This window comes from Notothenia rossii, assembly GCF_949606895.1.
Source record: "Notothenia rossii genome assembly, chromosome: 6".
In the NCBI taxonomy this organism is placed as follows: domain Eukaryota; kingdom Metazoa; phylum Chordata; class Actinopteri; order Perciformes; family Nototheniidae; genus Notothenia; species Notothenia rossii.
Window position 1 is genome coordinate 62,014,697 of NC_136909.1, and position 27,376 is coordinate 62,042,072.

A 27,376-nucleotide genomic window follows, 5' to 3' on the forward strand; every position below is an offset into this window, starting at 1 on the left:
TGCATGGCAATAGGTGAGAGAGGTTGTTTGTGTCACACTGGGGGAATGTGGCTCTCTCTTCACACAGGATGACCCAGATCCAGCTGAATTAGACACAGTCCTGTTTCTGGAAGTTCAGTGTTTGTGTCTTTGTTAATGCCAGCTTAGGTATGAGAGTAGAAGAGTAGAGAAAGCAAAGAGGGACTTGGTGTAACAACAGATATGTCTCTGGTTTGAGTGTCATACAAGCCCAAAAAACAGCTAATAGAATCAATATACCGTAATTTTCGGACTATAAGGCGCACCTGAATATAAGCCGCAGCAGCTAAATTGAATGATGTGTACATATATAAGCCGCACTGGACTATAAGCCGCAGGTGTTTTAATGTTTAATTACCATATGTAAGGATTCGTGCACAGAGGGGATTGTCGGGAAAGAGATGGCTGTTTGAGGAAGCTCCCATTTATTAACATTTCAACAAACAAGTTGCATATTTGCATAACGTATTCAAGTGTTAGCATTTAGTTCAATAGTAACTACAGAACATGTGCTGTGTAAACTGTACTGTATCACATAGCGTTTCAGACAGACAAACTTTTCAACTTTCAAACTTAAACGGTGAGCTCCCAGCGCACGTACCGGCAGTGATCTCTAGCAGTGGTTTTCAACCAGTGGTACGGGGACAAACTGTCTGGCTCTCGTAATGTCTGTCTGTCTTGCTCTCGTTCTGTCTCTCGTACCACTCTCGGTTCCACTTTTACTTTTGCGCGCTACCTGTCTCACTCTTTTCCGGCCTCCAGCTTTTCCTGCTGGAGCCCGCCGCTTGGGGGGGCGCGGACCGGCCATAGAACCCATAAAGTTAAAGGTGGTGGACTGTAACCTGTAAAATCCATAGATTTAGGAGGTTCCCTAGTGGCCGTTAGCTGTAAAAATCCATAGATTAGCCGCACTGTTATATAAGGCGCAGCGTAGAAAAATGTGAAAAAAGGCGTGGCTTATAGTCCGAAAATTACGTTAATAAAGGTGCTACATATAGCTTTTCTAACCCTAACCTTACATCATAAGCACATTGATTGTGAGACTTTAATGGAGCTTGGTATCTAAAACTAAAGTGTTTGGTATCTGTACTGGATTGTGGACACTGCTTTATACTGGGCATGGAACTATACATTTGTGACTACATTCAACATCTAACAATTTATTTCCATTATGTATTAATGACGTTTTGGGAGAAGTGCAAATACTTTTTATAATGTTTGTTTGTAGTGATAAACCCCAAAATGAGGTCTTCGAATTAATACTGTAATGCAGCCTTAATGTGTATTATAATAATGTTAAGGACTATTTCAACACAGAGAAAGAGGGAAATGCAACTTCTCTAAATCTAAATGCCTGTGCTAACTTAACCACATATTGCATTTACATATTTAAAAAGTTGCTGATTTCACTATCAAGTGTAGTTTGTCACACTTCACGTTAACATCCTCAATTGTTAGGACACACCCTTGAGACCTACAGATGTAGCGATTCATTTCAGACAATTTGAAACGCGAGGGCCGTGATTGGTACGTGATCTGCCCTCGCTCAAGGGAAAACCTCCAGCTTGACTTGAGACCGACCCCGTGATAGATAAATGTAATTATAATGAAGCCAGCTGCAATGGATCATTGATCCACCAGGGGGTGCAGTGGGATCCACACTGGAGCTCATGTGAAATAAAGTGAGATACAGTATGCTGGATGTACAGCGGAACTTTGTTAAGATCCATATGTCACGGATATCATACTACTGTGCTAAATAAGAGACATGTAATCATTTACAAAACATCGCCATGTTGTTATTTAACAAAATAATGTTGTTATTCGAAAAAAACGAACGGGAGGAAATGCAGCCCGGCTATCGATTTTTAATCCTAATTTAATCGTCATCTTCACCACGATCATTTATGTTTATGTTCGCCGAATTGACATGAAATCACTGACACATATGAATATACTGTATTCAACTTCATTAAAACGTTATTAACGTGCCTAAACTCAGTAATTCACCAAAAATATGTATATTTTAATGGAGCTTCGTAGGTCGATCAGGATCCCAAAGTGTAGCGGAGGGATCCTCACCTGGATGAAGGGTGTTATTTTCCCCATAAGGAACAAGTCGCTGCAAATTATCCCGCTTATTACATGGCCACATTCTCAACAAAGTAACGACATGACTCCCAATATTAATTGAAATGCTTTTATGGATTTAGAAAATGTTTTTATTGATTTAAAAAATAGTTGTATGTATTGATTTAAATTGACATGCATCCGCTAAGAAAAATAGTCCGTTGTTACCATTTTTTAAACAGTCTGAATGAAACGGCAGCTCTCAGCTGTGTATTTACACAACTAATGGCCCATCAACCACAGCTCTCTCCCCCCCTTTCTTTCTTCTCCAGCAGCTAAATTAACAGTAGGTTACTCTGAGTGACCATAGACTGTATGTGACAAGCTTACAGTTAGTGACGTAACAACACCATAAAAGCTGGTGGGTTGAAAGCAATACGGGAGGTAAAAATAACTAGAATAATTGTGATTTATTTATTGTGGCTTTTATGTTTTTAGGTATAAAATGTTATGTAATTCAGGCTTATAGTTCACCCTTCTCTAAAAGCCTTCAACAATGACAATATTCATTGTAATTTAATAAATCCTTCCAACACACATTGTAAAAAATAGCCTACTGTAAGTTAAGAAATCATTTCAATATGTACATCTTCTGATGTAACAACAATAACATTATAAATAGTAACATAGCTGAACATGGTATTGCACATTTAGCTTTGAGTGTAGGGATGCACCGAATATTCGGCCGGAAAAAAAAAAGGCTCTTTCGGCTTTCGGCCGAAAGGGTTTTAGCACCGAAAAAATATCACCGAATGTCAGAGAACAGGGTTACGTTTGTAAGCTAACGTGTTGTTGTGATGACGTAATCAAAACGCAGCGACAAGCACGGCGCGCGACCATGCTCGCGGCTGGCTCACAGCCAACATGTCTGGCGCTTGGAGATATTTAAAAATATCAGAGAAAGAGGCGCGGATTGCGATTTGTAAAACGTGTTCAGCTGACATTTCTCGAGGGGGTGTAACTGCAAAGACTTTCACCACTTCGGGATTACTCCACCACTTGAAATCAAAACACCCGGACAAATATGCGGAGTAAGATCAAATCACAAGCACTGACAGCGAGAGACTGTTCAGCGCTGCCTCTCATGTGCTTGATGAGAAGAGGAACAGACTTATGGCTGATAAAGCAGAGAAGCTAATGTTCATTAAAAAGAACCTCCCACTTTTCCTTAATAAGTAGACAAGGCTGGTTTATCATAAGCTTATCTATTTCTACATGTCTAGTCTATACCCACTTTCCTGAACAATTTTCATTGTGAGTTATAATTCACCCTCTCAGGTTATCATTAGGGGGAAATGACAGCAGCACAGTGTTCAATGTATTGTACTTTCGTTATCTAAATGATACAATGTTGTTTACATTGCTCATGAGGACAGACCACCTTATTTGCAGATTCTTGAAATTGTAATTTAATTTGTAATTGATTGTGGATTTTGTATCCAGTTTTCACTTTATGTATCTTTATACAATGTGTACTACTTTGCTTATGAGGACAGACAGCCTTATTTAGATTCTTGAAATTCAATTGTAATTTAATTTGTAAATAGTTACATTCATGTGCATTTATCCATTTTGCACATTTGTATGCATGCACTTATAGGTGCATTTGTTGTTGTTGAAGCCTTGCTGTTACAGTCTTTATTTACACTATTTTGTTGTAGGCCTACTGGCCTAGATGTTTATGCAGTTTTAAAGCACCTTGGCTTTGTTCTGAATGCACTTTGTTGTAGTTATCCTACAGAGAAAAGAAAATGGACTTGACTTGGAATTAGTGTACTGTATGCATTCAAAAGTGCTGAATAAATGTTTTATTGACCCATACTAGTGATTATTATTTAAGTTAAGTTTTGCCATAATCATGTCTTTTTCCATAATCAGGAAGCTGAACAACATTGGTAAAAAATGTATACATTATATATATTTCTATTAATCATTTTCGGCCTTTCGGCATTCGGTTTTCGGCCAACTGTTTCCTATTTTCGGTATCGGTTTCGGCCAAGAATTTCCCATTCGGTGCACCCCTAAGTGTTACAGACCTGAGATGTTTTTATTACATGAATTAAGGTGACTGAGGCTTTTTAACATACAGGGATGCAAACTCATCAGGTATGAAAAAGGTGACAAGGATCCGAGCCCCCGGCTCCCCCACCCCACGGAATGACAGAGGATTTTAGCAGTCAGAACAACTAAAGCAGCAGTGTTAATAATAACAGAAACGCCAAAGAGTCACATCTAATAGAAATATATAAAAGCATTTATTTTAAATTGTGGAGCAGTCAGTTTATAATTTTGGCAGCACTGTTGAGCATTTTGAAAATGTATTTTCGTGCCTCTGTGCAAGGCTTAAGTCTTTTTATCTTTATAGCCACATGGTGTAAAGTAACTAAGTTCATAAACTCAACAAGTACTATACTTGAGCACAATTTTGAGATACTTGTACTTTATTTAAGTATTTCAATGTTTTGCTACTTTGTTCTTCTACTCCACTACAGTTCAGAGGTACATGGTGTACTTTGACTCCACTACATGTATTTAATACCTTTAGTTACTTCACAGATCTGGATTAATTAAGTGAAATATAATCAAGTGTTAAATCAGACTTTAGTTCCACCTGGAGTAAATCCACAAGCTACCCTGCAGTATACAAAGTCATTCAAACTAGCTGCACCTTTACCAGCTTTGAGAACACTTTCATGATCAATCATTATAAAACATATCATATCTATTATTCTGAAATGGACCAATCTGCACAATGACTACTTTTACTGTCGCTACTTTCACTATATTTTGATGATAATACTTTTCTACTTTTACTTGAGGAACATTTTGAATGCAGGACTTTTACTGTAACAGAGTATTCCTACACTCTGGGACTATTACTTTTACTCAAGTACAAGATCTGAGTACTTCTACTTTTACTCTAGTACAAGATCTGTGTGCTTCTACTTTTACTCAAGTACAAGACCTGAGTGCTTCTACTTTTACTCAAGTACAAGATTTGAGTCCTTCTACTTTTACTCTAGTACAAGATCTGTGTGCTTCTACTTTTACTCAAGTACAAGATTTGAGTACTTCTACTTTTACTCTAGTACAAGATCTGTGTGCTTCTACTTTTACTCAAGTACAAGATCTGAGTACTTCTACTTTTACTCAAGTACAAGATCTGAGTACTTCTACTTTTACTCAAGTACAATATATATATACTTATACCACCTCTGTTTATAGCCTATGAAAAAAACTATTAGAAATAGAAGGCTCAAGCTAACGTTAGCAGATAGTGACAATGTATGCTAGCTAGCTAGCTCAACGATTCCTTAAATAATATTGCCACAGAAAAACGTTTCAGTTCACATCGCCGCTCTGACAGGGAGCTCTGCTCTGAACACCTGAACAGCCCGTTCTAACAGCTTTTCACCAGCGGTCCAGTCTGTGCCACAGTGACTCCGGACGCACAGTTAATATTAACGAACGCACCCGTAGGTAATGTAGCTGCTGAAACTAGACCATCATTTCGGAGCAGCAGAGCCTTATTATACATCCATGAGCAGAGCCGACAGGCAGGAAGACTCGAGCACACAGCTCGTACTTCATTATAATATATAAAAAAAGAACACCATGCGTGTCATGATGGCACATAACAGCTCACGGCCGCAGATTACTCCGGGTCCCAGCCCCCCCCATACCCCAAAAATATTTGTATTGCAGATCTACATGAATCACACAAACGACTTATTTTGGATTCAAAACGGCGAATTTCGCCGAAAGGTGACAAATTTGCATCACTGAAAATAGACAGAGCACAACTGAAACATAACATCTGAAATGATGTAACAACATAATACACTTGTGGGGATGCTTGGGATGTGAGGAGTGAGGGACACGGCTTAGAACGGGCGTGTCGCCTGGCAGGACAGGAGAGTGTGTGCACCAGTCTGCCTTGATCTATCAATTCATGTCCGTGACACTCACTGCTGCCCACAGCTGTTTTATAGAAGGAAATTCCTTCACTTCATGAAAGTGTTTTAACCACACACACCTCTACACACACATGACGGGTGTTATTTTCCCCATAAGGAACAAGTCGCTGCAAATTATCCCGCTTATTACACGGCCACATTCTCAACAAAGTAACGACATGACTCCCAATATTAATTGAAATGCTTTTATGGATCTAGAAAATGTTTTTATTGATTTAAAAAATAGTTGTATGTATTGATTTAAAAAATAGTTGTATGTATTGATTTAAATTGACATGCATCCGCTAAGAAAAATAGTCCATTGTTACAGTTTTTTAAAACAGTCTGAATGAAACGGCAGCTCTCAGCTGTGTATTTACACAACTAATGGCCCATCAACCACAGCTCTCCCCCCCTCCCCCCTTGATCTTTCTTCTCCAGCAGCTAAATTAACGGTAGGTTACTCTGAGTGACAAGCTTACAGTTAGACACAACACTGTCATTGCAAGTGACCCTCAGTTAGTTTACTTTTATGTTCAACTGCTAAATTCATTACTGATAAAAAAGGGCTTCTACTGTACCTAATTACCTTAACACTAGAACCGCCAGAGGTTTTTGTATAGGCCTACCTAAACCCGTCAAATCCCGCTATTAGAATGCAATTTTTAACAACATAGGGTGCTACATAACACACTTTCAGGAAAAGTCACGGACTTTTTTATTGAAAAAAAGTTACATTGCACACACACAACACACATCACACAAATTGACCCGATTGGCGGTTCTAGCGTTAAATAAACTCACTAATTAATTAAACCAGTTCAATACGCATTATTCTTATTCTTATCATTCTTTATGAGCGCAGAAATAGTCTTAAAATCAGATCTGTTTTTTAAATGAAATCTGACGGCAGGCAGTTAGCTCTGATCACCTATGATAAATGCGCCGCACCTAATCGCTAGCCATTCAGCCACAGACACTGTTCGAAATGGGGGGGAGCTAGGGGGAGCTTGGCTCCCCCGAAGAGGGAGGGAGCTCCCCAGAAGGCTGACTTTGAGATAAATAGGGGGAGCCCAAAACAATCGTGCATATTTGTGTCACACAGATTAGAAATGTTGAGTTTCTGTAAATAACAGTTCTTGAAATAAATAATAGTTATTGTTCATTACAGTTTCTGAATATTTGTTTTATATTTGTGAATATGTCTGGGTGTTGCCATCTGTACGTGGCGGCACTGCATTCTTACTTACGTTGCTACGGTTATGGCGGTTATGGCGGTGATGCCGGCGCGGTATTTGAAATGTTCATATTGATATATTTTTAACTCTGGCTGTGTAATAAAAAAATATGGCAAAACGAAAACAGCCAAGCGTCACAGCTTTTGGATTCACAAGCAAAGAAGCGAAGGAGTCAAAAAATGACAACGTGAACGGAAAACAACTTTTAGTTGGCCGGCTGTAAGCGGCGTTAGGGTCGAGTTTGACAGCTCCATACCGAGGGAGAGGCCTGCCGATGCAGAGCCTGAAGAGGCTTCAACAACGGCCACATCCGCCGGCATAGTGACACCGTCTGTATTAGTAGAAGAGTGTTTTTATAGCAATTGATCGCATCCGCGCTGCTGCGCCAGTCAACAGAGCGTGGGTGTGACATATTTAGTAGCAGGATGTGCTCTGAAAAATAGGGCTCCCCGAAAGCAAATGGGTCATTCGAAAACTGACAGAGCTCCCTCTATACAAATCAAACTGTAGATGGTGTGAAAGCACCTATTGTTTTAAATAATGGTCGGAATGTGACCTGTGAGCCTTCTGAATTACCGTGGGACAGCACATTCTAAACTAAAATGTTCAATCAATAAAGTAACATCTTATCTTATCTTAATAATATCTTCATATTAATAATAATAATAAATCATACAGTATGTGTCCGAAAGGGAACAGGAGGAAGCAAACACAAAAATATACTGCATATTAAAGCAAACTATTGTAAAGGTTAAAGTATGAGCATAACAAATAAAGAAGTGTAATGTAAACATTTACATTATAATTATGATTATTTAATATATAAAGACTATATATTATTGAATTACAAGATTAGATATACTTTAGTTGATCTAAAATATTGATGTGTTCAAATGCTCTTCAAAACACAACTGAAAGTCCATGAAACTTGTCTTTCTGTATTTGTGAATGAAGCGCCATCTCCTGGTTAAAACCTGAAATTGAAAATCTGGCAACGCCCTCTTGGAAAATAGTGGGAGGGCTTAACATTCCTCTATACTGGTCTTTGGCAAAAATTCAGTGCTACATCTGTATAGTATAGCCTACTCATCATACACACATACTGTACATGCTTCTTTTAGTAAGTATTATTTTTGCTGATATTAAATACTTTACTTGGTAATGTATTTGGTTGAACATTTATGCCACATTTCACAATCAGCCATCTCATCTATGCCACATTTCACAATCAGCCATCTCATCTGGCAAACACTTTAATTCAAGTTAACTTAAATAATTAATAATCCATTCCATCACACATTATAATGTACCACTGAGGGAGGAGAATTAGTCCATTGGTGGTCGATGTTAGAATCTGCCCACTGGCAACATTTACTGACGAATATTTTTCCATTGGATTTTGGAATGTTGCAGAACATGTTCACGATACTTCCGCGTTTTGTTCAGCAGGATAAAGTCCACATACTAACCCCAATTTTAGCATTTTTAAAGCATTAATATAATAAATATAACTAAATATCTAACGTTAGGCTATATATTAAGGTCACATGACCTCAGTTCAGGTCACCACTGGTGAGCTAAAGGCGACTAATGTTTTTTAGGTCCCAAACTAAAATGCCAAGACCTCTAAAATTAGGTTTGACCACAGACTCTATTTCAGACATCTAACCAAAAACTCATTCAAAATCCATTGAGTTCAAGACTTGGGAACAGGGAGTGCTACAATGCTAACTAATTTCCGGGTTTTATTATGTCTCAAAAAAAGGGGATGTCATTCCTAGATAACGCTAGTGGTCATATTACTTGACATCTCTCGATCCTCTCTCCTATTTTTTCCTTACTCATTTCCACCTCCCATTCCCACTTCATTGATCTCAACATGGACATTTCTTCTCTTCTTATTTCTGACCGATCTCACCATCTTCATCGTACTTTACTCCTCCGTCCTGTCTCAGCTCCTCCCCATCACTGACAATGTCCTAGCTTGCTCCCACTTTCCCTCTTCATATCACAACCCCCCATCCACGTTTTTCTCCACTCTTGTCTCTTTTCCTTTTTGTCTAATTTGGCTCTGAGTCCCGAGGCTTCGTCAGCGCAAAGTGCTCCTTCTGTGCTCGGCCGCTCTATACCCCCTCCCACTCTGTGCTCTAGCGTGCAAGGAAAAGGGGACCCACCAAGCTTTATATTATGTAATGAGATCATCTGGAGACTAATGCTGTATACCAGATATACCAAACAGCCATTAGTGGCTTCTCTATAGTATGACCATGTGTCTGGCTGGTACATACATCTTTTAGATTTCTCACAGATGGATGATGGAGGGTCTTTGGCTTGAGTAGCAAGGGTCACTGATATTAAAACCTCCAGATGATAGTAACATGTGTTTGCTCATATGGGTAATCCTCCTTCCTTTAGTGCTTTTGTCCTGGGTTTAGCTTGTACCTTGTGTTTTTCCAGGAGGTGAGAGGTAGATGAATGCATGAGCTTAGAGGGATGGTGGTGAAATAAGGACAGATGGAGGAAAGGGTGGAAAGTTGGGTGCACATCCACGTGTTTGTGCACAGAGCCATGGGGGAAAGCGAAGCTATGAGGATCACACACACACCTTAGAAAGAGTGGTTGTTTGTGTGTCCAAGACCCTGAAAACCTTAGTGCGGCCGTAGGGCAACTCAACATGAGAAGAGGTCCTGGTCAATTAGCAACTCAGAACACGTTTCTCAGGCAAGGTCATCGTTGACGTTAAATTGTTCTGACATTCAGTTTGGCGCTGAAATTATTTGTCAATTTTCTGGCTGAGGCAGTATCCGCTTTTACTTAGAGGAATGTTATCAATCATAATTTAATCAAAAAGGGCAAACCTTGACTGAAACTAGATTATATTTGGGGTTGCAATCTAAAAACATCAAGTTTGAAATAAAATGTTCAAAAATCATTTTGCAAACCAGGGAACATTTTATATCAAGGTCCTCTTACTCGCATTTTTTAACATCCCTAGTTCTCATGAGGGTTTCACAATAAATCTAAATATGATCAAAATCGCAATACAAAAAAGTCAAAAAGAATCGCAATAACTTATTTTTAACAAATTGTGCAGCACTGGTTTCATGCTGAGATGACTTAAGTTAACTTAAATTGAATCTGCTTAAAAAAAAGTTCAATAAGTGAAGTCAACTAAATATAATGAAATAATGGAAGAATGATAATTGTTTTTCATTGCAATCTTTCAAATGTTTGCACCTTGCTGACTCCTTTTATACCATGAACTTTTCTAAATCATAGACGTCAATCGAGAGGATGATTCGTGCCCTTGCTGAGAACATAATACGGTGCCCAAAAATCCTTATGGTCAGCAGAACATTATCAAGAAAAGTCAGTCAGTGAGCAATCAACAGTAACATTAGCACTAACAGTAGAAAATCCTAACATATATGCTATCCCTCTGGTACTACTCCTAGAGGTTAACAACAATGTGTTTTGAAAGGTGGACAAGAAGACCCTGGTCCTTAATATGATTCTATACAGCTATAATAATTGTTTCATTCACATCCTGATGACACCACTGGTTATTTTTAGTAAAAACCCAGCAGCTGACAAAGACACTAAATTATTGGCGCATACTATTTTATACTACTTAAATGTTATAACTGACTAGGGCTGCATAATTGGGAAAAAATAACCAATTGTGATTATTTTGACTGATAGTACAAATGTGATGTGAATATTAGATTAGAGGGAATTACCATTTTTGAAATATAACTCCCATTATCATTGAAAAAATATAATAATGATAATGGTGTGGGTCTGTAACAAAACAATGGTTTTTGTATTAAGTTTAGAATACTGTTTAGGCCACACATTCTTTGCAGAAACAAAACATTTTACATAGAATATTATCAATAATGTTTGCACCCATATTGCACTTTCTGGGAATTGGATGTTGCCCTAGTCCGTATTTTTTTCGATTACATTTTGATTAATTGTGCAGCCCTATAACTGACACCTCCATTATGATAAGATGAATACTGATAACCCAGTGGATATGAAGATCCCAGCTTGAGGTGATAAGCGGTTAGAATGATAATTCCAGTTAAGAATATTGCCCTCAAGCTTGACATTGAGTCAATGTCACCAGTGTTCTCAAAATAAGCTGCCGGCGTACGTACAACAAATTCATATCCAGCCCATCAGCTGCCTCTGCTTACTGTAGCTGAGTCATTCTACAGAAAAGGTGGAATCTGGGTGATACAAATCTGCTGAAATATATTCCTTCTAAAAACATCTAAAACCTGTTAAATAGCAATAACTAACTCTTAACTTGATGAATCCACAACAAGTAGAGCTTAAAGTATTTTTATTATTTTTATACATTATACAAAGCTTATTTGTATAGGAATGTCACTGGTGTTACGTGTTACCAGGTAGAAGAGTAACACCAGTGACGGTAACACCAGTGACAATTTGGAGAAAACACTACCGTTTTAACAAAATGGCTGCAATGTGTCAGGTTTATTTATTGAACTTTTCTTTTTTTTTTATTAAAACTATAGGCTCCACTTCCATGTATGATCAAAGTGACAAGTCAGTTCCTTGAACTTGGCTTTTTTTTTTTTTTTTTTTTTTTTTAAATTGCAATGTACGTATAAAACCATTTTTTATTTATTTTTTATTTAGTACCATAGCAAAGACAATCTCTATTTATTCAACATATATAATGAATGTGAGTATTAGGTCAACGTCATGTATTTTGGTGTCTGCAAAAGTAAGTGACAGTACTTCCACCGTTTCTGTAGAATGACCCAGCTGTGGATTTCTGTTAAGTAATTCACAGAGCAGCAGAGACAACATTACCATTTCCAGGGGATTATTAGTTACAGATGTTGAGCTGCAAGAAGAAGGCATGTTGTTGTTTCGTTCTTTACAGTGGTTGTAAATGTTTGCACTGATACCCATAAAGCTGTAGTGTACCCTAACAAAAAATCTGATACAGGCCTATCTATACTAATCCTATTGGGGTCTTTATTTTCTTAATGCATGTGACAGCCTATTCAATTATAAGTGTATAGGTTGTACTATATTTAGTACCCAATTGCATTTGTTTATTTGTGTGCCCGTGTTCATAAAACCACATGTTACAGCCTACAACCATTCCTTGATTTAAAAAAAGTCAGATATATTTTTACATTAGTTATATTGAAACCTTGTCTGTAGGCCTATATTTTATATTTTGGCATAATGTGTTGTTGTAGGAATGTTGAATGTCACAAAAAGCACAAAAGATTATCAGAAATGCTTAAATATAACCATGACAGTATGTTTCGTTTGCCTCCAAACTGCCTGTTGTTCCTGCTTGCCAAAACTTCGAATAAACGCTGTCCTCTTAACAAAATAAACATTAATTTTAATTGACAATAGGAGACAAGGAAGTCTAAACTGCCCCTTACCTGCTTTCTGAGCCACAGACTTGAGCCCTAAGACAAGCCCGAGCATTACCCCGGCAAAGCACATCTGGATGGCGAACAACTCCTTTCGCTTTCTCCGCCTGGCTTTGCTTTTCCGTAGGTTCAGCATCCCTCCTCCTCCGGCGGCCGTCTCCGGCATCCCTTCAACCACCACGCGGGCCATGTCGCTCTTCTTTCGGCGAGCGTTCCGGCGGAAACCCCGGTGGTGGTGCAAAGGTACGAGAAACTGAAGCGAGAGGAAGAGACACAGTGAGGTGCTGTATGGGCACTGAAGTTCCTCGACGAGGGAAGATATGACTGGCTTGTCGATGGATTTGTAAAGTTTAACAGTGTGCATACGCTAAAACGTCCGGTGTCATATTTCAAAATAAAACTCCAGCTAGCAAAACGTGACCAGCTACAGCAAAAATGGTTGATAGATAGAAAGTTATTTATGTCGAAGGTATTTGTACTTTACCGTCTATACATACTTTCATTAAATTGCTGTATAGACAATGGAAGCCTATATGATTTTATTTAGAATTTCCCATTTCCGATTTGTAGCTAACTGTGAGGCGTTTGACGCAGCGTGAAGTGGTTGAGCATAACTGCCTTCCCACAGTGCTTCCACCGTATTTGGTGTAGTGATGGGATTTATGGCTCTTTGAAGGGAGCCGGATCTTATGGCTCCGTTCCTTTCAAAGAGCCGTTCAAAAGAGCCGTTCAAAAGAGCCGTTTTTTTTGGCGGGGTTACTTGGTTTGTCTGTGAAATAATCACCAGGATAATGATTGACTGTATTGCCAGACCTAATGTCAATAATCTGCTTTGTAAACACGACACAAGGTGGCGCCATATCCATGTCATTCATGTCCGTGAATGTACTACTTTGAATTTACCCTCCGTATTTGTTAAGTAAATAAAGTTGCCTTGCCTTGAATGAAATTCACGCAACTCTTAATATTAGATACTGTGTTTTTAAGTGGCGATGGAGATCATTTGTTGGCCCTGCTTTAAAGGATATTTTGCCTTTACAAATGGTGCGCTTTTTTGGTTGAAGTGCATCAAAATGCTGCTGCGTTTTCGCCTTTGGCTAATTTTCCATCCGAAAAACACGTCGTCTACCTGTCCTGTAGCCTACCACTTGTTATGACTTCTCTCTCTCGCGTATTCCGTTAAGACCCACCCCATCTCACTCCTCCTGCTGAAACCTACTAATCAGAGTAGGGGCGGGTCTTCACAGAATACGTTTGGGGAACAAAATCAAGCTTTTTAACAGGCGAGTGGATTTTGGCAGGCAGTGAGTGCGGACTAACAATTGAACGATAACAAGAACGGCTCTCACCAAGTACGACTCGGTTCCCCTCGTTCATACCAAAGAGCCGTTCAAAAGAATCGGCTCGTTCGCGACCGACACATCACTAATTTGGTGGCAGAGGGTCGGGCTCCCTGGCCAAAGCAATCCGCTAGGAGTGTGGTTCTCTGAGCAGTAGCGTGGGGAAAAAATTAGGGGAAGCCAATAACACGTCCATTATTTTAGGTCGGGGGTGTGGTGGTCAATGTAATAACGTAACCAGTTGAGTGATTACAGCACCCGGTTCATTTTACACACATTTGTATCATACAGATGCAAGACTTACACACGCATGTGACCGACGGGTCCGCACCATAGACCGCACGCACTCTCCAGCCGAAACTCTAATAAGCATTCATTCACAAACTAAATCAGGAGACTTTTAACGTTTTACGTCCGATTAGCGCCTTTTTTCCTTGCTGTACACAGCTCCAGTTTGAGCATTGGCCTGTCATCAGATTGCATTTGTTGTTGCTGCTGTAGCAGAAGTTTAGTACAATTATTTTTGATTAAATACTCCAAATCCCAACCCTCCATAATTGCACTTGCTTCAGTTGTTTGCTACTTTCTAACGGCGGTGAGAGTGGTGCAGTGACACTATCTATCTTCTATCGATTAGATTTATGATTCGAAAATTATAAAAGTAGGGTAGACATGTGGATATTATCCGGCTGAACAAAACATGCATTTATCTAACAGGTTAGTTTTCCACTGACCTTATTTCGAGCTATTTTTCCAAAATCCTATGGAGAAATCCCATTGCTTTTTTTGTCGATTTGTCATATAAATCCATGAGGGAAACCGAGCGCAGCTTACTTCCGGGTTTTATGACGCGTCACTGCAACACTAAATTGATGTGATTTGATTGGATTGTGAGGTAAGCGGCCAGCGGCGGCTGGCTTCCCTTGGCATGGCCCTGACCAGCGCTGGCCCTGACTAATCACAGGTGGGCAGGGGCATGACGTGCGCCTTGTCTGATTGGTCAATCCCTCCATTTTTTTTCACCAAGGGAAGCCAATTTCGGCTGGCCTCCTCTCGCAACAGAAAGTGCAATCTACTGTTTTACCATAACATCTAGAGGGGCGCTGTTTCACTCTTTCTAAAATACTCAATGAGAATGGGAGAGAGACGGGCCGGCAGCAACACACGACAAAGAATTTCCGAAACTAAACAAAGTGTTTTTATTTATTTATTAAAATTATAACTACAATCCGAAAAAACAGGGGAAGCCTGGCTTCCCTTGGCCTCCAGGAGAAAACGCCACTGCCTCAGAGGTGATGTTCTTGAAGAAGCGCTGGAGTTCCGTGTCATGTTCATCTGAAGCTGCATGTGCTGCTGCTGAGCTGGAGATGTGACAGAGAGACTGACGAGGGGCGTGGGCAAAACCAATCCTTCCTGTATCAGTGAAGCAGCATTGAAAAACATTTAAATGAAATACATTTTCTATATGCCTATCAGTAGCGTGGCGTGGGAAAAAAATGAGGGGAAGACAATAATACGTCCTTTCTTTTGGGGTGGGGGGGGGTGTGGTGGTCAATGTAATAACGTAACCAGATCAGTGATTACAGCGCCCGGTATCATTTTACACACATTTGTATCATACAGATGCAGGACTTACACACGCCTGTTATCTGACCGACAGGTCCGCACGCACTCTCCAGCCGAAACTCTAATAAGCATTCATTCACAAACTAAATCAGGAGACCTTTAACGTTTTACGTCCGGTTCGCTCCTTTGTTCCTCGCTGTACACAGCCCCAGTTCCGTCCGTCAGTCCAACTTCTTCAAAAAAAAGAAGAAGAAATCTAGACCGCAAAAATAATTAAACAAGCGTGTACCTGTTTTTCCTGGCCAAGGACAGGTTCCTTGAACACAACACGAGCGTAACGTGTCTTCGCGTGGTATGTGTCTCGTCTGAAATGATTGCTGACGGAGAGCACCAACGCCGCTCGAGCTCTTCAAATATTGCAGTAGCCATAAGGAGCCATGCCGCAGTGTTTGCGTGGCTGTGTCTTTAGTTGTAAGCACAGTGGCGATCTGTTGTTATTAGTATCTGGTTAGCTAGCTATGCTAACGAATTTAAAGAGCTTTTCTACAACCAGGTGGAAGAGAGCTCTCTCCTGAGAGGCTCAAATAACCTCAGCTCAGTTAGGTTCAGGCACACCTTGATATGATCATTATAGTTATTAATGAGACTAAATAAAAAACAGGAATAAAATACTATATGACAGTAACAAAAAAGTTGTTAAAAATAACAAGAATAGAGTTTAAAAGGGGAGTGATTTGTAAAATATCCAAAAAGAAAAATCTGTGTTCTGTTTCATATGGCTGTTGAAAGATGAATCCATAGATCTCTTAATTTTGCTCTCAAAGTGCACCAGATTGATGCTTTCAACTTCAATATTTAAAAAAAATCTTCCCGGGGGAGCATGTCCCCGGACCCTCCTAGAGGAGGTTAGGTCCCCCCCACCCACTTAAATCATGTTCACATGGATAGGATACTAAATATATTTGCACACATCTTGTGTCCATATCTTTCTGTTTTGGTGGTCATGCCACAACCGTGCACGTGCATGCATACGTGAGTAATGGTGAGATCTCTGGATTAAGAGGTTGCTTTTTCTTTGCACAGCATGAAAGAAAGGCTAAATGAATGGGCTGTGATTTTAGTTTTTTTAAGCAGAGGCTGAGTTCAATAATTTGTACGACCCTCGGAGGATGTTGTAAAAATTGAAAGGAAAAAGGTTCCCCACCCCTGCTGTAAATAATAATAGAAACCCTTGATTTATAACTTAACATCTCTGTCTCCTATTGATCTGAGTATATTATAAAGAATAGCCAGTTAATTGAAGCATTATAGCACAGGCCTTTGTCAGGTGGTATATTACGCTGTTTTTTTTCTGCTTTGAATAGTTCTCTCTTTTTTCACCATACCTGTGTTTGCATCACTGTAACCAATGAGCACCTGCATGTGTATGAGAATGGCCCTGACACCATTTCAGCCCAGGTTTACAAACTCCTGGCAGGACAAGCTCAAGCTCAATTCTCGCACTGAATTTAAAAAAAGTGAGTGAGGGACTGCAATATAAGAGGGAAAGAAAGAGAAACTTTAAAACTGTTCAATTGTTATGATATGTAAAGACTGATATTGTTCTATAATCGTATAAAACTGTTAAGTCATGATGTGAAACGGTTAACAAAGAAAAAGGGAAACTCAAGCTGCTGCTACACTTTATTTTATTTATCTAAAATTAAACACTTTTAAGATGCACATATTTTCAAAAGCTATTTTATTTATTTTCTCTATTTTATTTTTAAATGCAGCCCGAGAGGAACATTACACATGTCCACAGTATTTTACTGTATATCTGTAGAGTTCAATGTTAATTGACAATAAATATTGTTGTTTTTGAATTTTACTTTCTTTATTTGATTGGCAGCCAGTTGTTGATTACATGCAGACGTTGATAAAGCTACAGGCTACTTCAATATATATCACACTAATTCATGAAGCAAGTTAGACATTTTGATGTTCCGGAACTTTGCATGGGGAGATTTTCTCTAACTGGACCTCGATGCATTTTAGTTGAATACCCCTGTTTTATAATATAGTGTAGAGCCTATGAAAGGGAGTCAGAGGCGGAGTCAGAGTCTGATATTGTAATCCCTCTTCAAAATTTGAAATATTTACACAAAACATAAAAAGTTCTAAAAGTATTCTAGTAAACTGTTATGCATCACAATAATACACTACTGCTGGATCTAAAAAGAGGCCTCTGACCTCTCTATAATGACACATTAGATGGATGTTTTTATTCAAGAAGCACAGCAGAGAAAGGAACAAGTAAAAGGGAATTAAGGAGAAAGTTATTATTATTAGTGCATTAACAAAGAGTGGTGAAGTCCCTCCCCTTCCGGGGGAGCTCCATGGGACCTTATTTCGAAAAAATTATGTATTGAAGTCAATGGAGAGAGAAAGATTATCTTTCGATCCCGTTTGAATTGTGCCACAAATTACACCTATGATGTTTGTCAATTTAAAAGATAAAAATGTGTCGTAAAACTGTGAAGTAACACATTTATTTGTCTGAAACGCTTAATGAACTACATCTCTGGTCTCGCAGACTCTCACAACAAAACACGTCACCAAGATGGCCGTCACTACTGTCTTGTCAACAAAACGATTGACTACCCTCACTATCACCACAATGAAACACGTCCAGAAGAATGTCATGCAAAGCTGCCTGCCTGCCTTCCTTTGATTCTCTCTGAACTGCCTGGTCTTTTTAATGTTTAATGTCAACCATTTGTGCAGATAGCATGAAGTACAAAAGATCGGCGATCGCTGATGCTAGCGTTAACATTTCTCCCCCGGGCTTAAATTGTGTATTATAGAATGATCACACCGGTGACAATACTCTTCAAAGGGTTCACAAAATATGACTACTACTCTTACTGTTTAACATTTTGGGTTACTTAATGTTACTTCATATTAATGCAAATAAAAATGACAAGGCTGTAATGCTAACTAACGTGCTAGCTACTAGCTAGGTAGCTAACTTGATCCAGCCACTCCTGGTCCTTTCATCTGACGGGAAGCGAAAGAACGAGCAAGACCCATTGCTGGTATGATAACAACCTGGTACTTAGCACACAGGCATCTTGTTAAAGTTATCTTATTTTAGCCTGCGCCATAGAGATAGATTATATCTATATGGCGTTGATTTTAGCAATCTCTTAGTGGAGGAAAACAATTGTGACATCACTTACGCGACTCTGGAATTTGTAGTCTTTCTAGTTGCGTATTTTTCATAGTCTTATATTTCAACAGTTTTACGACAAACTGACTTTTTTGACATGGAAATTATTTTTTAAGATTGACAAACATCATAGCCTATGTGTAATTCATGGCACAATTCAAACGGGATCGAAAGATACGTTTTCTCTCTCCATTGACTTCAATACATTATTTTTCCGAAATAAGGTCCCATGGACCGGAAGTCGATGGGCGTGACTTCGCCACTCTATAGTATCTCGGAAGTCGGAACTGGGAATGACATCACATTTGAGATGACTGCGTTCCAGGAGCACAAGTTGGAAAAAGATTTCCGCCCGCAAGAAAGCTGTTCGCCTGTTTACAGCTTTAGCAAACACCTCGGGCTAGCCAATGTTAGCACTAGCGGTTGATAACTATGCTTTATTTTTTATTTTGTTAATACAAACCAGAGATGGAGTACTTGAGTCCTGGACTCGGACTCGAGTCGGACTCGAGTTCCGATTTTCGGGACTCGTGACTCGACTCGGACTCGCGCACTGATTGACGCGAATCGGACTTGGACTCGTGAATTCTCACGCACGATGACTTGGACTCGGACTCGGACTCGAACACAGATAATGATGACTTGGACTCGGACTCGACTCGGACACTCCTTGGGTGACTCGGACTTGGACTCGAACACAGGTAATGAAGACTCAGACTTGGACTCGAGCAAGTTTTCTCTGGAGTCTGATGTCCTCTGTCCATGCTTGTGCACCTGCGAGGCGAGTTCAGTACTGGGCCCCGCTATTCCAGTCTAAAGATGTCTAGAGACACACCGCGCATCCTGCTGTATGCTTTCGCACATTCTGCTTCCACATTGGAAAGGAGCAGCGCAAAATGCTCGTTATGTGGAAACAATATTGAAGAGAAGGCTCTGTAACACATTACTCTTAGGATCGAGTTCAGACATGGCTGTCTTGAAAACTATCATCAGAGTGACGTGATCTAATCAATAAATAAAGATTCAGCCGATAACACGAAAGCACATGGCTACTTAAGATGCAGAATGACGTCCTTTCGCATGCTAACTAGCCATGTGCTTCCTGGGGCTAAATCTTTATCAGTAAACCGATTTAACCGGTAAAAGTTCCTTCAAAATAAGAGTCCCGATCTTATTACTATCAAAATAAAAGTGCAAAACGAAAACTTTAACATAGGAAAATATTGGCATACAACTATAATCACTTCTCTAAAAGGTAACTCATTTTAAATATAGTTTATTTATATAATAATAATAATAATAATAATATTAATATTAGTAATAAGCTTTATATTTGTATAGTGTGGTGATTGACATTATTCAGCCGCGGATCTATGGGTTGGGGTATTGTTCCGCACTGACATTTTAGTGAGCCGGACTTCCTGTTTCCGCCGTTCTTCGCTTCCCGTCCATGAAGTAGTTTACATGTGTGTTCCGATGCTAAATAAAAGTCTAGCTTGTAGCTTCGATACCCCGCCTCCGACTCCCATCTCTCGGCACCACAATAGCACCTATTACAAGAATTGTAGCCAAACTCGCTTCACAGCAGTTAAATAGACAGATTAGTATAACATGACAGGATAAAAGCAATGTAGAGCAGCAGCTACATTTCAACACATATATCCACGAAGATTAATACATGAAGACTTGTGACACTGACTTGACTTGGACTCTTCTTAGGTGACTCGGACTTGGACTCGGACTCGAACAGAGGTAATGATGACTCGGACTCGACTCGGACACTCCTTGGATGACTCGGACTTGGACTCGAACACAGGTAATGGTGACTCGACTCGGACACTCCTTGTGTGACTCGGACTTGGACTCGGACTAGACTACGACTCTCCCTAGGTGACTCGGACTTGGACTCGGACTCGAAGTGTGGTGACTCGAGAGTGACTTGGACTCGTGAATTGGTGACTTGACTACAACACTGATACAAACTACGTAGCAACATATCCACTGACAGAATATAAGCAGTACCATATGTACAGTGGATTTAATGTGGCACAGAAGAGCTACAAATGTTGTATTATCAAAGTGTTCATAATATGCAGAGACTCCATTTTGAATGATGATCTCCCACCTCACAGTCGAAATATCCGACTGGGAACTCAGATATTCCCTCTTCCCAGAACAACTGGAACGCCCTAAACAGCAATCGAGATTGAAATGTATCCGTCATATTTTCATAACTGTGGAACACGTTATCTGACTGCAGTGAAGATTCATGCATAAAGTCTTTGCGAAAATCCCTCAGGTTCTTAGGTCACTACTTACCCTCGCACTGAGTTGAGTAATGATGTCATCGCAGGGAGAAAGGAAACAGGAGAGCTATATTGTCATGTCAGAGAAAGAAGGCAGTGTGGCAGAGCTCCCAGATTACACCCACACTAAAAACCACACATACACACACACACACACACACACACACACACACACACACACACACACACACACACACACACACACACACACACACACACACACACACACACACACACACACACACACACACACACACACACACACACACACACACACACACTTCCTTCATGGCGGATTGGGTTTAATCCTCATCCTGAGCAAAAGCGTCTGCCATGATTCCAGACAATGACATCGAGTGTGCTGGATTAGGAAGCAGCAAGGGATTTTTACCCTCATCATTCTGGAAAAATCTGCAACACAACTACATGTTGTATTTTACATCATCTACTCTTACTAAAAAAATTATTAGTGTGAATGCTGTTTACAGAATTCCACTATATTACTTCAAATGTTTATTCTTCCCCTTATTAGTGTGAATGCTGTTTACAGCATTCCACTATAGTACTTCAATTCTTTATTAATGTGGATGCTGTTTACAGCATTCCACTCTATAGTACTTCTACTATAGAGAACCGCAGTGACGCGTCGTAAAACCCGGAAGTAAAATTCTTCCGGTTCCTTCGTGAAAAACCAAGGCAAATTCTCCATAGGATTTTGGAAAATAGCTCGAAATAAGGTCTGTGGTGACACACATTTAAGAGAGGGATCACGTTTTGTTCAGCCGGATAATCTCCACATGTCAACCCTACTTTTATAATTTTTGAATCATAAATCTAGTCGCCAAAAGCGAAATGCTAACGTTATGCTATAAACGAACTACAATCCAGTACAGCAGCAGGGTCGCACGACTTCAACGTCACGCCAACTTAAGATCGTTTCAATTGACTTGCACTGAAACTGCACTTTGAACACTTTAAATATATTAACATTTTAAACTGTATACCCCGGTTATCTAGGCCCTTTTTGTTTTGTTTAATGTATACCACGTTTATCTAGGCCCTTTTTGTTTTGTTTTACATGTCACACTGTGGGAAACGATATTTCGATATTTCTGGGTGTATAACACATGTAGAATTTTTGACAATAAAGCTGAATTTGACTTTCGCGTGCTTGCATATTTTAACAAAGCTTTTCATTTTAGCCACACTGAATTGAACTAGAAGTCATGGCTGTGTCAATTACCAGTCTGATATCGTTTTACAAAGATGACAAGAAGAGTGTAGATAGAGGAGAGAACCACTACAAGTCAGGACACGTAACAGTGCAGCCTAGATGAAGGTGTACTTACCGGTGTTGTCAGGGCTAGCATGAGGGACAAGGTTTATAGTGTCGGTGAGTAGTGATAGCAAGAGTACCGTTAACCTAGAGTTAATTTATTCACATGAATTCCCATCAACAAATCAATTGTATGTGTCACATCAAATCTTTATTAGGCAAGGCAAGGCAAGTTTATTTATATAGCACTTTTCAACACAAGGCCATTCAAAGTGCTTTACAAAAAATGAAAGACATTAAGAAAATGGCATTTAAAATCAGTCATTAAAAAGAAAAGCTAATAAAATAAACATTAAAAGAAAAAATACATGGATAAAAGTTACAGTGCAGTCTAAGATATGAATAGTTCAATTAAAAGCAGCGACAAAAAGAAAAGTCTTCAGCCTGGATTTAAAAGTAGTAAGAGTTGCAGCGGACCTGCAGGTTTCTGGGAGTGTGTTCCAGATATTTGGAGCATAATAACTGAACGCTGCTTTACCATGTTTAGTTCTGACTCTGGGGTCCCTGAAGACCTGAGAGATCTGGATGGTTCATAATTTAGCAGGAGGTCAGAAATGCATTTTGGTCCTAAACCATTCAGTGCTTTTTAAACAGCAGCAGTATTTTGAAATCTATTCTTTGACACACAGGAAGCCAGTGTAAAGACTTCAGAACTGGAGCGATGTGATCCACTTTCTTAGTGTTAGTGAGGAATCAGTGTAAAGACTTCCGAACTGGAGCGATGTGATCCACTTTCTTAGTGTTAGTGAGGACTCGAGCAGCAGTGTTCTGAATCAGCTGCAGCTTTCTAATAGATTTTTTAGTGAGACCTGTGAAGACACCATTGCACTAGTCCAGTCTACTGAAGATAAAAGCATGGACACGTTTTTCCAAATCCTGCTGTGACATTAGTCTTTTAATCCTAGATATGTTCTTTAGGTGATAGTAAGCTGATTTAGTAACTGTTTTAATGTGACTGTTGAAACCAATAACCAATTTAACCCGCTGACAAGAGAGCCCACCTCCGAAGATCGTGACTGGCTGAGGGACAGACTCGGGGGCAGGTTTTCAGGAATTTCTTGGCTTCTCTCCCCCGAGCCAGAAGAGGAACACTACAGCTTGGAAACACTTACTGTTCCTGAAATTATCAAATCTGTTGGGCATCAGGGACCTGAGGCAATTGTGGCAAGCATGTCATTGTCTGAAGAGCAACAAAGGGCAATTCAGGTGGCTACCACTGGTCAGCGAACCAACCCAAACTGGCATTTGTTCAGGAAAGGAAGGTTGACTGCCAGCAACTTTGGAGCTGTCCTGAGGTCAAAGCGTGTGACTGCTTCCTTTATTGCCAGGGTGCTAGGGCAACAACAGGCCCTTGATGGTGTTTTGTCTGTACAGTGGGGGACTATGAATGAATGTGAGGGCGTCAGGGCATTCACCACTGCAACCCAGATGCAGGTCCATGAGTCAGATTTGTGGCTCTCCCTATCAGGATTGTTGGGGGCATCTCCAGATGGTCTGGTAGGGTCTTCCGCTGTGCTGGAGGTAAAGTGTCCCTACGGAGCCAGGGAAATGATAATTAGTGAAGCATTGCAAATCAAGGGCTTCTGTGTCAGTAAGGAAGGAGAAACATTCAGCCTGCATGAGGAACATCCTTACTGGCACCAAGTGCAAGGTCAGCTTCACCTCACTGCAAGGAAGAAGAAATAAAAAAATTGTGAATTGTTTTTAATTTACATTTACTCGCCTTTGCAATGTTGTGGTTGTTAGAGTGTTAGGTTTCCTGTCAGCTCGTCTGTTGGGAAGATATAAAATATTAGTTTCATGGAAGTCACACCGTCACATATACTGTAAGAGCATTAAGACATACAGTACATAGGCTAAAACAAAACATCTAAAGATATAACCTTGCACTTTGATAAGTATCGTGAACATTTTCACTATTTTGACATTTTATAGATGAAAATTGAACTAAAGAAATAAATGGTAGATTAATCCATATTGAAAATAGGTGTCAGCTGCTACACTAATTATAATAGTTATATTTCTTAATTAATTAAGATATTACTGTATTGATCCCAATTTGGGAAATGTTTGTGTTGCTGCAGCATAACAAGAAAAACAAAATATAAGTTATTATATATTTAAGCAATAGCTCACGACAGGCCGTGGTATATGCTCATTATATCACAGCTAAGGGGCGTGGTTCGGCCCGACGCGAAGCGGAAGGATTGGTTTTGCACACGCCCCTCGTCAGTCTCTCTGTCACATCTCCAGCTCAGCAGCAGCACATGCAGCTTCAGATGAACATGACACGGAACTGCAGCGCTTCTTCAAGAACATCACCTCTGAGGCAGTGGCGTTTTCTCCTGGAGGCCAAGGGAAGCGAGGCTTCCCCTGTTTTTTCGGATTGTAGTTATAATTTTAATAAATAAATAAAAACACTTTGTTTAGTTTCGGAAATTCTTTGTCGTGTGTTGCTGCCGGCCCGTCTCTCCCCCATTCTCATTGAGTAAATCACACACTCTAATTTAAATATTTTTTATTAGTAAATAATGATGTTCAAAATAAAATAGTCCCTCCGTTGCCTTCTGCACAAAACATAGTGCAAGGTGGTTGCTATGCAACAACACTAACAGCGAGCGAACATATTAGACAGAGAGCGTTGATCCATTATTTGGCTGTTTATTTGCATTAATGTGTATGTTGCTGTTTATTGTGCATCCACTGAAAAACTGTCCGGCATCAGTAGCATGGCTTACGTGGTCACTTGTATAGGTTGGGGATGTTCGAGGCTGTTGCTTGGCGTGGCGAGAATATTGCTCCACTTTCTCCGGTCCCCGAGATTGGGTTTCCAGTCGCTCTGGAGAGAGCTTTCGCACCTGTTGCCACTAACGGTCATAATTTCTCTGCTTTATTTCAAGACCCGCATCAGAAAGCTTTTGAATGGTGGTACTTTTCCAGTTGGTCTACCTGCTCTTCACGTAGCTCTGCATGTCGTAGTTTAGGTGCTTTTTTTTTTTCTGGAGATAGGCACTGCTCAATCCACTCCTCCATATTATAGTAAGACCAGTGCTTGAATTGGAATAAAAAAGGTGCCAGTACTCTAAATCAGCAACTGTTTCAAGTCAATTTATTTATACAGCCAAAAAAAAAGTATCTGGCTCAAAGTCATATAGTATATTCTATAATGCTGGTGGGTTTGTCTCTTTACTGTATATTTTAGATAGGCTCACTGTACGTAACCAAATGACTCAGGTTGTATCTGAGATTAGAAGGGCTGCAGTGGTAAAGTGCTATTTTTATAAATGGGGAGTGGACCTGACACCCTAGGGGGGTCCGGGGGCATGCTCCCCCGGGAAGATTTTTTAAAAATATTGAAGTTAGTTGCATCAATCTGGTACACTTTGGGAGCAAAAGGAAGATATATATGGATACCTCTCAACGTCCATAATGAAACAACTGTAAATAGATCTACCTTTTCTTTATGGATATAAAAGAAAGTAAAGCCTGACTCCTACTGGCGGCTGGTAAAATGACTCCTCGTCCCTGTGTACACTCACCATCTTTCAGCAGGAAAGGAGAGAGGGAATCCTTGTCCGGCGACAACCGCTGTCTTTTCGCACTATTATTAAGCCACGCTAACATTTTCGAAATGCTAACGTTATGTGATGTCTTTTCTGCTCTAGTCTATCGCTGCGGTGCGTCATAGATGCGTCATGAAATGCCGCCGGCTGGGCATATTTGCCGGCTGCGCATATTTGTTGTCATGACGTGCCGCCGGCGGCTGAGTCCCGGCATTTTACTGAGCACTGGCACCTTGCCGGTGTCGGTACCAGATGTGTTCGGGGTACCATATGTGTTCGGGGTCCGTCTCTTACCAGTGACGTCACGACGTCACGACGTAATGACGTCACGCATTGTGATTGGCTGTACGGTAATTTACCCACGCCGTCTAGAGTATAGAGGGGTTTTTTGATCATTACATTACATTGTATTTAGCTGACGCTTAAGTGCATTCGACCAACAAGATAAAAACTTGAAGAAATACAATAAAACTTGAAGAAAAACAAAGACGAATGAGGAGAAGAACAAGAGAAATCGAAGGTAAGAAGTATAAAACGTAATATGGTAGGTAATATGTAATATGTTCAGTGCCGTTGGTACGTTAGTTCAAACAGTAACAACGGACTATTTTTCTTAGCGTATGCATGTCAATTTAAATCAATACATACAACTATTTCACATGTACAATATTTTCTTAGCCCTAATACTTAATACTACTTATTTCGTTTTGATTGTTATATTTGATTATATTATATATTATCAATAAATTATATATTATATATCAATATGATATACTTTTCTATATAATAGATTAGCAAAAAAAGTATTTATTAAGTAAGGGATAATGTGCAGCAATCACAATCAAGTCCACAATCGAATCCATAAAGACAAAGTAAATCTGTTTACAGTTGTTTCATATGTATGTTGAGAGGTATCCATATATCTCTTCATTTTGCTCTCAAAGTGCACCAGATTGATGCATTTAACTTCAATATTTAAAAAAAATCACTCCAAAGGGAGTGGTTGTTCTTCCTTCTGTCTGTCTGAATCTGTGTATTCTCATGTTCCGATTAACCCAGCCAAATTTTTCTTCTTTTGTGTCTTGATGTGATCTTGAGTCGAGGCTGATCCTCTTGCTGTGGTCCCGCATCCTGGATCCTCTATCCTGAGTCCTGGATTAAGTCGTGGACTTCGGGTCGTGGCTGAACCTGTCTCTGCGGTCCTGCCTGGGTCTCGTCGTGCTGCCTCCCTGAAGGCTCCCACAGGATTGTTGACATCTTCGTGGATTCATCCTATTATT

The 27,376-nt window shown here is 39.8% G+C and overlaps 1 protein-coding gene across 1 annotated transcript in view; it reads right to left on the reverse strand.

Moving 5' to 3' along the window:
- LOC307044632 (uncharacterized protein) overlaps nt 1–13,138 on the reverse strand; it is a gene marked incomplete at both ends in the record, with an annotated part of 82,874 nt that extends 69,736 nt beyond the window's left edge. Inside the window, one exon of the mRNA XM_079689943.1 lies at nt 12,784–13,138. Coding sequence (XP_079546069.1) covers nt 12,784–13,138 — 355 coding nt within the window. The remainder of the gene's footprint in view (nt 1–12,783) is intronic.
- Between the last annotated feature and the right edge of the window lie 14,238 nt (nt 13,139–27,376).